Raw genomic sequence first — 16072 nt, forward strand, 5'->3', positions numbered from 1 at the left:
AACCATGCTTGGCACATAGGAAGAGGTGTGAAAGTGTATTAGCATGGTTCATCTCTTCTGACCTTTCCAGGATGTAAAACTGATCTGGAAAAGGAAAAATCCTTGAAGTTCTCAACCCTCGGCCAATTTGAAATCACTGCGTTACCTGTTTCATGAAACCCACTGGACAAGGTGGCATTCCCACCGCCCACCCTCTCGCACCCCATTGCCAAGGTCTCTAAGAAGAGCCAGAGCCCTACTTGAATTGCTGGTCCTTGGTGCTACGCGTCTTGGCCAGGAAGCGCTCTGCCAGCTTCTCCAGGTTGCGGGAGTAGTCCATCTCGATCTCAGCCTTCTTCCGGAAGAAGTCCTGGAGGTCCTGCAACAGCTGCACCCGGAGCTCACACTGCTGGTCCAAGCATTTCATCTGCTCTGTGAGCTGAGCACGAATCTCTGCAAGAAACAAAGGACAGTCTGCTGGAGCGGACTAAGACCAAAACCACATGTGCCATTTTCTTCCATTTAATCATTCCCTGTCCTCTGGGGACTTAAAGTCTTTCATTAAAAACAAAACACCCTAAGCCTAGCCCTGCCGTCCAGTGTGTGACACCTCCCAAAACCCCAGCAACTCCTCGCAGACCATCGAGGAACATCTGAAGCAGGAACCTGTTGGATCATTTCGAGAAACTGCTTGTCAGACTCAATAATATTCAGAGCCACCATTTATTAATCAATTTACTGTTTGTCCTGGCAGTGCCAGAATCTGGACTCTCTTCTGGCTGAGAACCTAATGAATTATACCCCACCATCTCCTGAGGCAGGCGCTACTGCCATTCCCATAGAAAAGCTGAGCTATTGAGTGGTAGAGATCCAAATCTAGGCTGACTTTAGAGGGTGAGCTCCTACTCTTTATGCTTTTTCCGTCATTTCTTAATGTTTTTCACTATTTTCACAAAGCAGGGGGAAGGTCAGGAGATTTTATTTTTTATTTCATTTTTTTAAAGATTTATTTATGTATGCATACAAGAACTGGGGAACAGGCCAGAGGTGCAGGGGGTGAGAGGGTGCACCAGAGACACCCTCTGTGTAGAACAGAACAGAGGGGGAAGCAGAACAGGCAGATCTACTGAAATACATGGCTGAGGGGGGCATCAGGTGACACAGGAGAGGTCTGCTGCACCATATGGGTCATCTCCCAGGCCAGGGATCAAACCCCTGCTGCAGTGGCTGGCAATAGCTTGACAGTGCTGTGTCTTTAACGCCTGTGTCACCAGGGAAGCCCCAGGTCAGGATATTTTAAAGGAGATACCAAGGACCCTACCCAAGGTCAAAGGGTGACCATCAGGAATGGAATATGCACCAGGGCTTCCAAGCAAGATCATTCACTGCTCATAGTTTACAATATCACAACATAAATCGGTCTTCAGAAAGTTCATTTTTTTCACAGCAAATTCATTCATATCTCTGTTGTTTCAATCTCTCCAAAGCTCAAACTCTGAGTTAGAGGTATTTCTGGTTAAGTTCTAGGATGGCAGACTTCTGGCTGGTCCCAGTCCTCACACAGGGCTAGCAAGGCCCATCTCTCTGAGCTACAGCAACGGCAGTTTCAGGTACAACCAGATAGGCTTCAAATGCAAACCGTGCTTGTTACAGACAAGAGTCCCGGCACCCGCAGGAAACAGTCTGCCCAAGTCAGGCTGCTTTTCAGCTCAGAAAAGTCTTGCGGCGCACATCCTGCTAAAGTTGTGTCCCAATCCCCATCTCAGTGAGAACAGAGCCATTTCTTTCATCCTTTTCCCTGCAAGTCTGCTCAGTTCCAAGGTATGTGCATTAGGATATGACAGTGACTCCAATCCTTGGGAAAAAGAGCACCTACATCATTACACCTTTCCTTAGGTATGCTTCCAATTTATTCCCAAATAGTACAATTGTAATCATGCTCTGTCTATGCTATGCAATCCATGGGAGGGAGAGAGAGTTTTCACATGAGTGGTGGATAAATCATAAGCAAATCTCAGATTGAGACTACGGCGTCGAAAGATTCACCAACTAGACCTTTATGAACCAATGAAGGATGGGCCAATAAATTGTATATTTAGTTTTTGCCTTGGAGTAGCTGGGAGAGAGAGGGGAAGGGACAGGGGGATGCTCGTGACGTATCCCCATCTTCATTTTTATTTGATTTCACATGTATCAGAATATGGCACAACTATATGGCCTTTTATGGGTGATCTTCGGTGACCAGTAGGTGCAGTTCTTCCCCTCTCTGTCCCCATGTCTCCCCCATGCCAACCACTGGTGCCAACCAGGTCTGCAGTAACCTCACCTGAACTGAAATTGAGCACCAGGAGATTGTTTCAAGCAGACAAGACTGCACAGAAAAACTCCTAGCTCATCACTCGTCAAAGCTCTCTTGTTCTGTGTTTTTGGAATCTGATTACAAGGGTGCTGGGGGGAAGATGTGCAGAGGGCATGTCAGGTATCTGGTTCTCGTCAGCGATTTCTGGGCCTCTTAAAGGCAACAGTACTTGTCGACACTATTCTAGAGACATCTGCCCCCTTCTATTGATGAAAAGCTGGCAGTAATAGCCTGGGGGTGAAGAGGACATTCAAAATGCTCATCGAGCTTACTGACAACTTGTCCATTAGATGAGACCTTCGGGCAAACGGGTTCTCTAGGTAGCAGGTGGCAGCAGGTGTGCAGGGGCTACAGAGAGGAGCCGTGGTCTGTCAGCTCACTCATAGACACTGAAGATTGCCTCAGTAATCTCACTAACCACAGGAGCATAAAGGAACAAACTAGAATGGATGACCTCTCCCTCCCAACAAAAACAGAGGGGGTAGTCAAATTCCCATGACATGCATGAAGGCCCAGAGCTGGACCACTCTAGGACCGTCCTGTCCAAGGGACAAGCACCTCAAAGGAGACCTCTTTGATATGTGAGTTAATCCACGAAACCCCCAGCACATCCCCCAAACACAAGATTCCACCGGCCTTTTTCAGGTGCCTCGCCAGACGAGCAGTGCAGCACACATGAATCCCACCCTTGGCACCTATGGGCACACGAAGCATGTGCGACTCACACTTCTTACAGTTCCTCTGTACACACCATCACATTTAATCCTCACCGCTAATCCATGAAGTACTCCCAATTATCCTGACTAGACTGAAGAAGAAACAAGTAATTTACCAAAGGGTCACACAATTAGGTGTGAGCGCACTGACGGTACATTAAAGTTTGCCTGAATAGCCAAAGATGGTCATAGCAGGGCAGGGAAACAAAGAAGCTGAACATGAGTTTGGCCTCTGGAGGCATCTTTGGGTAAATCACAGCAACTATGTCTCCCACCCCGGAACACCCCCTTTTCTACCTTCGAGCTCTGGGTGATTCAGTCCCAAGAGTCAAGTCTGAACTAGCCCACGGACTCACTAGTTAGACCATGATTCAACTAGGGCTGGGTCCCTTCCCTGCTTCCTAGATGTACTCTACAGTGCACCTTTGGAGAAAGTGCTTTTCTTGTCCTGTGAGCCCAGAAAGCCCAGAAAGTGATATCTCCACCTAGGTCCAGGAAAACAAGAGTCTCTGCTAATAGATCCCACCTGCCACTGTGGTTTATTTGTGATATGACACCACCGAGCAACATCCCTCCCCTACAACCTGCTGGAAAGTAGATGTCTCCCTGGCTTCCATGCTCAGAGCACCCATACTCTGAGACTCCAACGTCCCCGATCTCCAGACTTGCAGCTCCAAGAAAGAATGGCTGCTATGTCCAGGTCAAAATGTGCTGCTTTTGGCTTTTGCAGCCACTGCTGCTATTGCTGCTGCTGCTGTTGCTACCATTGCTGCTAAGACAAACAATGTTCCCCAAGAAGCCAGCTGTGCCAGCCCCAGTCCTCTGTCCATGCACATAAGGGGCAGGAACAATAGGCCACTGAAGGCCAGCATGCCTGGGTCATGTGCCCAGGCTGGAGGCCCCTCTGCACCCTGGCCTACCAACAAACTACAAGGGCAGAGAGAAGAAAGGGGCAATTTATAAAAAACATAGAGGAATTCCTCATAGTTCCCTTGTGTGATTAGGCAAGCATGCACGTGCAAATGTATGCACAAAGACACAATCGCACCACCTACATTATGCTTCACAAAACCAACTCAAAAATCCAGTTTGCAGTCAGATGGGAGTTCCTGGGAGCTGGGGATGATGGGTCTGCCGTCATAAAACTAGGTCTGTCCCTAGAACTATAAGGAAAGAACTACAAGCAGCTAGATCTCAGAAGCATGAATAAATTCTCTGCCCATCCACAAAGTCAAAGGATGATGGTCACAATGAACTACCTGGAGAAATAAATGTTACAAATGACCTTTCCCAGGCAACCAACACAGTCCATTTATTCATCAAATCTTTGTGGAGTCCCTATTGTACCCTCCCCCTGCTAAGAGATAGTCATGGAGAAAAACAAAACAGGCCCGAGTCCTGCCCTCAGGAACATGACTAGACAAAGAGGAGGAAAAGAAAGAAAGAAAGCAAGCTAGAATGTGACCCCAGTGAGCTGGAATTACTGGTGATGGTTGCATAACCTTGTGGAGATACATATATATATATATATATATATATATATAAACATTAAAAAAAATTGCAAACTTTTAAAGAGTGGATTTTATGACACATGAATTATATCTCATTTTTTAAAATTAGCCCCATCAAATAGCATGTTCTGATGAACACTATCCTGCCAGCTAAGTGGAAAAAAAAGGCCAACCAACAAGCAAGAAAAGGAGGAAGGAATTCTTGGTTTCCCTTCTCCATTTGTATGGGCCAAATCTCAGTTCTGCACTGAAAATTCATAAAGCAATCTTGGAAGTTGCTCCTCCGGATGGGAGACTTGGCCATGACATTGAATTCCACTGATGGATCACCATTCATTCATTTCCAAAGGGTATCAGATCAAAACCTGGCAAGGAACGGTTTTATGCATGAGATCAGCTCCAGGATCAACAGACACACCCAGCAAAGCTTCCCCTGGGAAGGTCTGACTCCTCGTCTACACTTGGCCACAGATGGGAAACTGCCTACACCTGCCCTGGGAGGCTCGTTTCCATTTTAGAAAGATGCTGAAAGGTAATGAGAAGGATGAAGGAGGACAGGGGTGCCAGGACAACTAATCCTAGCAGGATACTCATCATTTAACAAAAAAGGTTGGGGTCCTGCCACACCAACAATTAGGCAGACTCTAAATTCTGTAACACCTGTCAAAGCAGCCGGCACACTCTGAAAACTGTCCTCACGTCAGATAACACCAGGGAATCCACCAGTCAGCAGAGTCTAGGGGGAGTTTGCTCAGCTTATTACTTTCAGTCTAGAGACATTAGCCTCTTTGAAAATTCACCTCCTTCAGGGATATTCTCCGATTAAGTCATATGGAACCCCCCCTCCCCAATACGAATTCCACATTTCTGAGGAGAAAATGGGAGTGGGAGAGCAGGAGGGAGGGAAGCGTCTTACAGAAAGTAGCACAGGCAGGGCCCTTCCACCTGGCTGGGCAGGCGTCTTGGTGAAAGGAGCTGCAACTGGGACCCCGCAGGCTCTGTCCTGAGCACAGAACATGAGACCGCTTGGAACCTGACCCAATCACCAGTCTTTTTCCACAAAATCTGCTTCACCTGCTTTTAGCCCTTTCACAAACACATGATGTCACCTCAGTCATCTCAGGAATATTAATTTCCAGTACCTTTCCAGCAAGTGTTATGTAAGAATACAATTGAGGCTTTCACCAGGCTCCATTCTCCATATCTCTTACCGAGACCTCTTATCACAACAGTAATCAGCCTCTCTCAAAACTCTTTTCCAGGAAACAAAATGCTAAAACTCCTTGCCAACTCCGCTCTTTACCTTGCTGGTTTGCCCTTCTACAAACTCAGCAATGAGGGGGCCCTGAAAAATCCTTATTGGGCGGATGAAAGAACCAAATCCTAGAGATGGGAAGGGAACTGCGGACACCAAAAAGCTATTTAGCAGAAGATCTAGGCCTGGAACCCAGGTCACTGGCTTCCCAAGCGGGTGTTCTTTCTTACTCTTATTGCACATATTTATTTGATCACCTTCCAGGTGCTCCGAGAATACAAAGACGAAAGTCTTCTTTCAAAAGTTATCAGGGTAGTAGGGAAGTAACAAGTGAAAAACCTAAAGCAAACAAGGTAAAAAAATTATATTGGGGCCTCCCTGGTGGTGCAAGGGGTTAACCACTGCACTATGAAGCAATCCGCAGCCTCTGCAGCACAAGTTCAATACCCAGCCGGCCAGAGAGCCACCCACATGGCAAAGCAGACCTCTCTCCTGTCTCGCCTGCTGCTCCCTCAGCAGTGTGTTTCAGTCAGTCTGCCTGTTCTGTTCCCCCTCTGTCTCTGGTGAATCCTCTCACCCCGCCCCCACCCCTGCATCTCTGGCCTATACCCCAGCTCTTGTATGCATAAATAAATAAATCTTTTAAAAAATTATGTAAACAAGGTACACACACTGCTGTCAGAGCAGGGAGACACTAATCACCCTCAATTCACTCACTATGCCACATCTTTCTGGAACTGACATTATGACTTATTTATGAGTAATCAGTCTTCCATACAAAGGCCATCAAGCTTTTAGTAAAGTAAAAACAGCAAATATTCTTCCTCAAAGAAGATGTGATTGAGGACCTTTTCCCTCATTACTTAACCCTATTCAACATAACACAGAAACAGAAATGAGTTAATTCAACAACCAACCAACAGACAGCTACTGAGCCTCCAGGACAGCTGGGTGTGGTACTGATAGATACTTATTCCTTTTCCTCCCTTGCAATCTCTCCCGCTCTTAAAACATATACTTTTGGTAAAGCTGATTCTACCGTTGCCTTCTCTAAAAAGGGTGGCCGTGACCTCCAAGCTCTGGTTGGGAGCTACACGACCTGGGTTGGCTTCTGCTATGCAGTCACCCTGAGTGGAAAGCCTGGGTAAGGATGGCGCTGACCTGGAGGAAGCACAGGTGAGAGACAGAGAAAGGAAACTTGAACCCCTAAATCAAGCTGTGGCCAGATGTCAACTCTATTCCCGGCCTTCTTAGTCACACAAGTCAACTCATGCACTGTGTGTGCACTGAGTTATGGGTCGCTTGCAAATGAAGGAGTCCTAATGTGTGAGGGATTCAAAAGTCTTCAGAAGTACGAAGATTCCTATTCTCAAGGAACTTAGAATCTAAGTGTAAAGATATCCTCAAAATATGAAATAAATTTTTAATAATTATATAATTATTTTTGTGTTGCATAATTATGCAAGCTGTATAAATACATATTACATTTTTATATTAGTATTAGTACATATACATTTTTATATTAGTATGTACTATAATATAAATTAAGAATACAAGTAAACATTTTGAGGACAAAGAATAGTGGGGACTACCATTACAAAGTAAGGTTTCTTGAGGAAGACTAAACTCCTTGAGAGAAAGAATCTGTCAGTTCACCAACATATTCCTCAGACCCAGGATAACACCTGGCAAATAATTACCATTTAAATTTAAAGTAGAAAGGAAGGAGAGACGTATGAGAGGGATGGGTAAAATTTCAATAAATGAAAGGGTGAAGAAACAATATTCCCAAGGAAGATAAAATCTAAGTCAAGGGGGCCTCCCCGGTGGCGCAGCAGCTGACTGCTGGGTTGCAAAGCTGCCCGCAGCCTCTGTACCACCGGTTCGATCCCTGGCCTCCGGGCAAGGGTCCCACATGGCGTGCAGACGTCTCCTGCCGCCCACTGCTCCCCTCAGCAGTGTATTTCATCAGTCTGCCTGTTCTGCTCCCCGCCCTGGCTCTGGTGAATCCTCTCACCCTCTCGCGCTTCTGACTGTACCCAGTGCTTGTATAAATAAATAAATAAATCTTAAAAAAAAAAATCTAAGTCAAGGGATGGGAATGTTCAACCTGGTCTCCTTGTGATGTAGTAAGGAGGATGGCCTGGACAGAACAAGCGGTGACATCAGGGCCTGGTCAGTGATAAGAGAGAACAGGGAGGAGCAGCTCAAAAACCAACAGGGTAGTTTGATTTCAAGCAGCCTGAAATGGTTGGAGCTGGTGAAAATTTGTGTCATGATGAAATCAGAGTTGAAGGAAGATCAGAGAGGAGGAGGTTGCTGGATGGATTCCTAGGCCTTCTAAATTAAGAGATGGAATGAGCATTAATGAACAATCCAGGCTGAATGTTACAAAGTTCAGAATGAGCAGGAGAATTCCATGAGTGGAAAATCCCCACACATACTAACATTAATCACTGGTAATACCTTAGGGCCAGTGATTCCAGTGTTAGTGATTCCAAATTATCCCTCCCTATGAGTGGTAAACTGGACATGGGAAGGAAACCCTAGGGTTCAAAAGTAAGACATATCTTGGTGAGAGGAAGGAAAAGTAGTGCTAACTGAAGTCCTAAGCCATCTGGCTTTCCTTTAGTAGTCCTACAGTTCCTCTTTGTTGGACTTCAAGTTTGGTCATTTTCAAAACCATCTGCAGCAGAGGGTCCCAATATTAGGAAAATACCTCTCCTCCCCTTGCATTAATTCCACACTTACTAAAAACAATGCATGCACCTTGAAAGACAAAGAGAAACCAGTGGAAGGAGAAGGAAAATGGCTGTACAAGTTTCCAAGGGACACTCAGTCATCCATTAACTTTCAAGCCCCCAAGTGAAGGCACAGAAAGCAAATAATAAAGTCAATGGGCAGAAGGGTGTGAAGAGGGATATTTCAATGACTTTAATCATTACCATCGCTCTGGCAGGATGCCTTGGCTCTTTCAAATGATTCAATAGAAAGTTTCTCAAATGAACAAGCTGCCACATCAAATGCCAAAGTAGTAATTTAAGCTCTTAGGCCCTCCCTGAGATGTTTAAGAAACAGAATTTCCAAGGTCCAAAATCTAGAATTATCTTGTACTACAAACTAAAGATTTAAGACGAGAAGGCCAATAGCTCCTTTGGGAAATGTCACCTAGTCTGAAGTTCCTGATTCATTGCTAGAGTCAAACTGAAAGTCAGTTCCCAAGGACCATAATAATCGACCAAAAAATTCACCAAATATTTATCTCATGCCACCTCTGCAAAGATCTGAGTGATGAATCACAGGAACACACCAGAAAATATAAAACATTGTTCTACTTCCCCACTACTATCCTACATAGTATGGGAAGTCCAAGATAGAGCAATTAGGAAAGAGAAAGCTATAAAATGAATCCAAATTGGAGAAAAAAAGAAGTAAAACTACAATATCATTACTTGCAAATGATGATGATAAACAGAAAACCCTAGACTTCACTAAAAAACTATTAGAAACAATCAATCAGCAGCAGGCTACAAAATCAATATATAAAAATCGGTTATAGTCATATGGGCCAATAATGAACTAGAAGAAGAATCAAGGAAACATATCTAGGAATAAACTTAACAAAGGAGGTAAAAGATCTGCATTATGAAAGCTATAAGAAACTGTTTTTTGAAAAATAGATTTCTCCTCTCAGGTGTTTTCTCCATAAAATTACCACCACCAAGACACCCAAGCTTTTTAAATAAAGAGATAAAATAGCCATTAAAGATATTATAGATGTTTTTAATGTAGTATAATGTAAAAATGGTTATACTACAGGTCTGTGAGATAATGTTGGATTACAGAATCATGTATATAAATTGTAAATATGCATGTACAGTTACAGCTGTTAGTTATAATTATACATAAAATCTGGAAATAGATACACCAAAATAACATCAAATTTCTCTAAGTGTTGGGGAAAAAATTAATTAATTAAATAGAAAACAAAAAGAAATGGAAAGATATTCCACTTAGAGTGGAAATCTTAACCTTGTTAAAATTGTAATCTTAACCAAACCAATAGATTATAGATAGATGCAATCCCTGTCAAAGTTTCAATTATGTTCTTCAAAGAAATAAACATTACTGAAATTTATATGGAACTATAAAAGACCCTCAGTTGGCAAAGCAATCCTGACAAAAAGTAAAGCAGTATCATACACTTAAATATCAAACTCTATAAAGTAGCAAAACAGTATGGTATAGGATAAAAACAGACACAAAGACGAATGGAATAGAATTAAAAACCCAGAAATACCCCACACATACACAGTCTGTTAATCTGACAAAGAAGCTAAAAGAATACAAAGGAGAGGGCCTCCCCGGTGGCACAGTGGTTGAGCGCTGGACTGCGAAGCTGCCCGCAGCCTCTGCAGTGCCGGTTTGATCCCCGGCTGCCGGGACGAGGGTCCCGCATGGCGCACAGACCTCTCCTGCCGCCCGCTGCTCCCCTCAGCAGTGTACTTCGGTCCTTCTGCCTGCTCTGCTCCCTGCTCTGGCTCTGGTGAATTCTCTCACCCTCCGGCGCTTCTGGCTGTACCCAGTGCTTGTATAAATAAATAAATAAATAAATCTTTAAAAAAAAAAAAAAAAGAATACAAAGGAGAAATGAAATTCAATTCAATAAATGGCATTAGGAAAACTGGACAGCCATATGCAAAAGGATGAAACTAGAACACTACCCCACAGCAGACACTACCCCACAGCAGACACAAAAACAAACTGAAAGTGGATTAAAGAGTTGGATATAAAACCTGAAACCATAAAATACATAGAATAAAACATAGACAAAATACTCCAAGATATTGGCTTCACTGATGTCTCTGGGGGCCTCAGCTGTAACGCAATGGAAACAAAAGCAAACATAAACAAATGGGACTACATCAAATTAAAAATCTTTTGCACAGCCAAAGAAATTATCATCGAAACAAAGACACCTGAATGGGAAAAAATGTTTGCACATGATACATCTGCTATCTGACAAGGGGCTAATATCCAAGGTTGACAAAGAACTTGTGCAACTCAGTAGGAAAATAATCCGGTCCAAAATATGGGCAGAGGAGATAAACAGACATTTCTCAAAAGAAGACCCAAAGATGGTCAACAGACACAAGAAAAAAATCCTAGTCGTCACTTATTATCAGGGAAATGCAAATCAAAACCACATCGAGATACCACCTCATACCTGTGAGAATGGCCCATGATCAAAAACACCAGAAATAACAAGGGCATAGAGACAAAGGCCCCCTGGAACACTGCAGTGGGAATGTAGACTGGTCCAAGCCCCTATGGAAAACAGTACAGGGGTTCCTCAAAATATTAAAAATACCTGTAATATGATCCAGAAATTCCACTTGTAGGTATCTACATGAAGAAAGCAAAAACACTAATTCAGAGGGATGCCTGCACTCCTATGTTCACTGCAGCATTATTTACAATAGCCAAGCTATGGAAACAACCTTAAGTGCACTGCAGCATTATTTACAATAGCCAAGCTATGGAAACAACCTAAGTGCCCAACAACAGATTAGTGGATTAAGAAGATAAGGTGTATATACACGATGGACTACTACTCAGCTATTAAAAAAAAAAGTGAAATCTTCACGTTTGTGACAACATGGATGGAACTGGGGAGAATTATGCTAAGCAAAGTAAGTCAGAGGGAGAAAGACAAATACCAGATGGTTTCACACATGTGGAATATAGCTAAACAAAACAAAGGAAGAGACGGAACTAAATCCAAACTCCTGACATCTGTAGAATTGAGGCTATCAGAAGCATATCTTGCTCTCAAGGAATTTATAATCCAATTAAAGAAAAAGGAAACTAAATGCAAAAGTATACAAAAGTGTAAGTGCCAAAACAATAGTCCGAGGCCCTGCTCAGAGAGAGTATTAGCCAGTGGGGACCAGTTAGTCTTGAGGCCTTGCTGAGGGAGTAAATACAGGGTGATAGAGGAAGGAGGGGTTTGGTTAGCAGAGCAAAGGTAAGAACATAGAAATGAGCAGATCAAACCCAGGAGACTGTGAGCAGAGCACTGTAACTTAAAGGTTTACAGAGAAGCATGGTGGGGAGAGGTGGGGTGGAAAGCATATTGGAGCCTGTAGAGATGGCCTCCATGCTGGATGGCCAGACCAGAGACTAACACAGTTGAAAAGGGAACTATAAGCTGGACAAAGCACGGTAAGAATCTTGAAAAGCAGAAGGAAAACACAAGGGGAGTCAAAACCCAAAGAATTTCCTACAAATCAACTCCTGGAAAGACCAAATGTCAATTTAAAAAATGTTGCTCAAGTCTCCGGCACAACTGAATTGAAAACAAACCAGATCAAAATTAAAATCCAGATCCCAAATTCCTAGAAAGCTCACATTCCAGTTTGTGTAGCACCCAGCTTAGCATGCAGCGTTGGCTTATTTTTTTCAGGTTTAGTTCAGTAAGCTTGGACCAAGCACTTGATAGTTGTCAGGGAGATGGAGGAACAAAAAGACGATTACAGAGGACAAGGCGCTTCACTTGGCTTTGAAGTGCCTGTGGAACTTCCTGTTGGAAAAGGCAGTTTTATTCTCCACTCTGGAGTTCTCAGGAGAGGTCAAGCCTGGACACAGACAATTCAGCATCATCGGGGAGTAGGTGGGATTATGAAGCTAGCAGTGAAAGTGATCGCAGCTGCCCACAGAGAGCATTTAGAGTAGAATAGAAGTGGGTGTAGGCCTAGTGACAACCCCATTTAGGAGGAAAGCAAAGATAGAGGAGATAGCAAAGTAGACTGAGAATAAGAAGAGATGTAAAAGTGTTAATAATGGCAAAGTACTTAAATAAGATGGTAGGCCAGAGCCTTAACTTTGACAATGAGTCCATCATTACCGAGAGCACTGTGCATGATCCAGGTGATGTATCAACCACAACTGTCACCAATAACTGTTGTTGGAACTACTTAGATGGCTCCAGGTCCTCCGTATGTCTTCTGGGCCGGCCTGACAGTGCCATGCCTCTGCCCATCAGTGCGCCTGTCAGTTACCATCCCAGGGTTTCCTCCTTGCTACTAAGGCCTGAGACTTGGAGGGAACTATCCAGCTACCAATCATGAGGCTAAGAAGCATGGAGGAGTTGAAGCTCCACGAGGTCAAACTTGATCCACAGAAGATAGAGTTATGAAATCGTCTCCCTATGGACGATTGAGAGGTACAGCAGCTTTACGTAGCTTCTCAAAAGATGTACCACAGTCTCTCATGAAGCTGTAGTCGTTTATAAGTAGCCCCTTATATTTGCTCTCCCTGCTCCCCTTTCTCCCTTTTGTCCTACTCCTGCTTCCCTGGGTTGGCTCTCCTAAATAAAGTGTAGGATTTTGTTCCATTTGCCAGGGAACCTACACTAAACATACTTCTCTAGACACTGTTCTAGATGCTGGGCAGATACTCCCTTTTTTTTTTTTTTTTAAGATTTATTTATTTATACAAGCACTGGGTACAGTCAGAAGCGCAGGAGGGTAAGAGAATTCACCAGTGTCAGAGCAGACAGCAGAGCAGGCAGACTGACGAAATACACTGCTGAGGGAGCAGCAGGCGGCAGGAGAGGTCTGCGCTCCATGTGGGACCCTAACCGGTAGCCAGGGATCAAACCGGCACTGCAGAGGCTGCAGGTAGCTTCGCAACCCAGAGCTCAACTGCTGCGCCACCAGGGAGGCCCAGATAGTCCCTTTCTTGATGAAACAAAATTAATGACAATATCTGCTTAGCAGATCATTGATAATAGCTAGCCAATACATTTTCAAGAACTCGACATATATATTAAGTGGTTAGTTATAAGAATTGATTTAGTTGATGACAGTTTATTTGCTATGGAAAAGAAAATTGTCTCCACAAAAGTTATAGGCAGACATGTCATATATTCAATAGTGATCACAGATACCATTTATAATGTTATCTTACTATAAACCAAGAAGTTTATAGTAAATTGAGTCACCATCCAAGCTTAAAAATACATTATTTCATTTAATCCTCAAAACATCCCCATGGGATAGACTGCAGTAAAGCAGAGTTGTTAGGAGGGCAGACTCTGCATTCAGAAAGAACTGGGCTTTAATTCCAGCACTGCTAGTTGTGTATCCTTGAACAGACACTTAATTTCTTATAAATCTGTTTCATCATCTGTAAAATGGGGTTTGTAACAGCAGCCATGCCAGCAGACTGCTGTAAAGAGGTAGTATCTGTGATGTGTTTACTACATGCATGGTGCCCTTGAAAACCTTCATTAAAGGTCAACATTGATTCTTCCCACATCACAGGTGAGACCACTAAGATTCAGAGAGATGTTACTTGTTTGAGGTCACCCACATGGTTACAGATCAGGTGAGGATTTGAACTAAGATATGTGTAATTCTAAAATCAGTACTCTTAACCACGCTCCTATAACATGTGTTTATAAGGCTGAGATATGGTTTCATTTGGCTATCTTTCAAACTAAAATCTGATTGTTCTAGGCTGGCAATATTTTTTTTTCTTATTTACATCATATTTCTATCACATAATATATGATATATATGCATGTATTTGTCCATTTTGTTAACTGCATCCCTTACCTCCTTCAACTTATGAAACAAGTCTTCATTCTCACAGCCTTAACTTCAAATGTTTAAGTGTATGTGTTAAGGGTGGAGTGGGAAAACAATACCTTTTATCATTTCTTCTTTTTTAAAATTTTTTTTAAGATTTATTTATTTATGCATATAAGAACTGGGGTACAGGCCAGAGGTGTGTATGTGGTTGGGGCGGGGGGGAATGTGAGAGGATTCACCAGAGACAGAGCGGGGAACAGGACAAGCAGACTGACCGAAATACACTGCTGAGTAGAGCAGCAGGTGAGACAAGAGAGGTCTGCTGTCCCATGTGGGTATCTCCCTGGACAGCCAGGGATCGAACTCATGCTGCAGAAGCTGTGGCAAGCTTCATAGTGCTGTGCTTAACCCCTTGCACCACCAGGGAGGCCCCTATCATTTCTTCTTGAAGGTAATAACAAAAAAGTCCATGCCACCACCTAGACATACCAACTAGAGAGGCAACAGAGCTAGTGTGATCCTACTAGCTGTGTGATCCTGGGCAAGGTGCTTAAACCTCTCTGCCTCACCGTGTCTATGTGTAATAGTCTGATGACAATAATATCTGCCTCCCTCAGAGTTTTATAAGTTAATATTTGTAATTAGAATAGCTCCTGGTGCATTGCTATACATATGCTTTTGTTAAATACATAAATCTGTCTTATGCATTGCTATACATATGCTTTTGTTAAATACATAAATCTGTCTTATGGGTTCTTTGATCCTTTATCTTTCTGGACAAGAAGATAAAGAAAATGATAGGAATTGAATAGAACAAATTAGCTTTCAAACTTTTACAAGCCAACATACATGTGTGTACTTATACATGAAACAAACAAAAAGCTTATCATTAGCACATGCTATAAACTCTGATTTTTTTCTCTCTTTTTAAATGCTGGCTGTAGCCCACTAATTTGATTTCATGACCTATGACAAGGTCTCCACTTGAAGAATAAAATGTTCTGGAATAAGCCAGATCACCATCACAGGCAGAACTATGACATAGCATTCAAACCACTCAGCTCCTTCACGGTTTTTGTTAAATCAGAAAGGGCTAAGTTTCACTTCTTGCTGAAGAAGAAACTGCACATCCTGGGTCCTCCCTCATTTCCTCAACAAAGCATACAAACTCAAGAACACCAAGGAAACAGAAGACACTTCCTGTCTATGCAGTTTTTGTTAGTGTTGCCCAATCTAATGTGCTTCGATTCTGCTCAGGGAGTGTTCTCTGACCTGTGAGGTCCAGCAACTGTCACCCAACACACCTTTGGAATAAAAAAATTGCAGCTCTAACCCAACTAAAACAATGTTATTATATGTAATAAATGGATTATAAACAGAATAGATGGAACATATTAATGGATACTTTTTATTTTTAAGAGTTATCACTCAGAGATAATTACTGAAATATTCAAGGAAGAATAATGTCTGGTACTTGCTTCAAAGTGACGGGGGGAGCAGGGGTATGTAAGGGCTAGAGATAAAGCAAGATTCACTGTGAGCTAAAGGTTATCGAAGCAGAGGGATGAGTACATGGAAGTTCCTATCACTGTTCTCTCTACTGCTGTACATTTGAATTTTTTTTATAATTAATGAACTTTGAATCTACTTCCTAA

General features: G+C 42.9%; 1 protein-coding gene across 4 annotated transcripts in view; it reads right to left on the minus strand.

The window, feature by feature from the left end:
* SRGAP2 (SLIT-ROBO Rho GTPase activating protein 2) overlaps positions 1 to 16072 on the minus strand; it is a gene marked incomplete at both ends in the record, with an annotated part of 230296 nt that overhangs the window by 139249 nt on the left and 74975 nt on the right. For all 4 annotated transcript variants that reach the window (XM_084246216.1, XM_084246215.1, XM_084246214.1 and 1 more), the window contains one exon: positions 240 to 432. In XM_084246216.1, coding sequence (XP_084102342.1) covers positions 240 to 432 — 193 coding nt within the window. The remainder of the gene's footprint in view (positions 1 to 239; positions 433 to 16072) is intronic.

This window comes from Talpa europaea, assembly GCF_964194135.1.
Source record: "Talpa europaea genome assembly, chromosome: 10".
Classification (NCBI taxonomy): domain Eukaryota; kingdom Metazoa; phylum Chordata; class Mammalia; order Eulipotyphla; family Talpidae; genus Talpa; species Talpa europaea.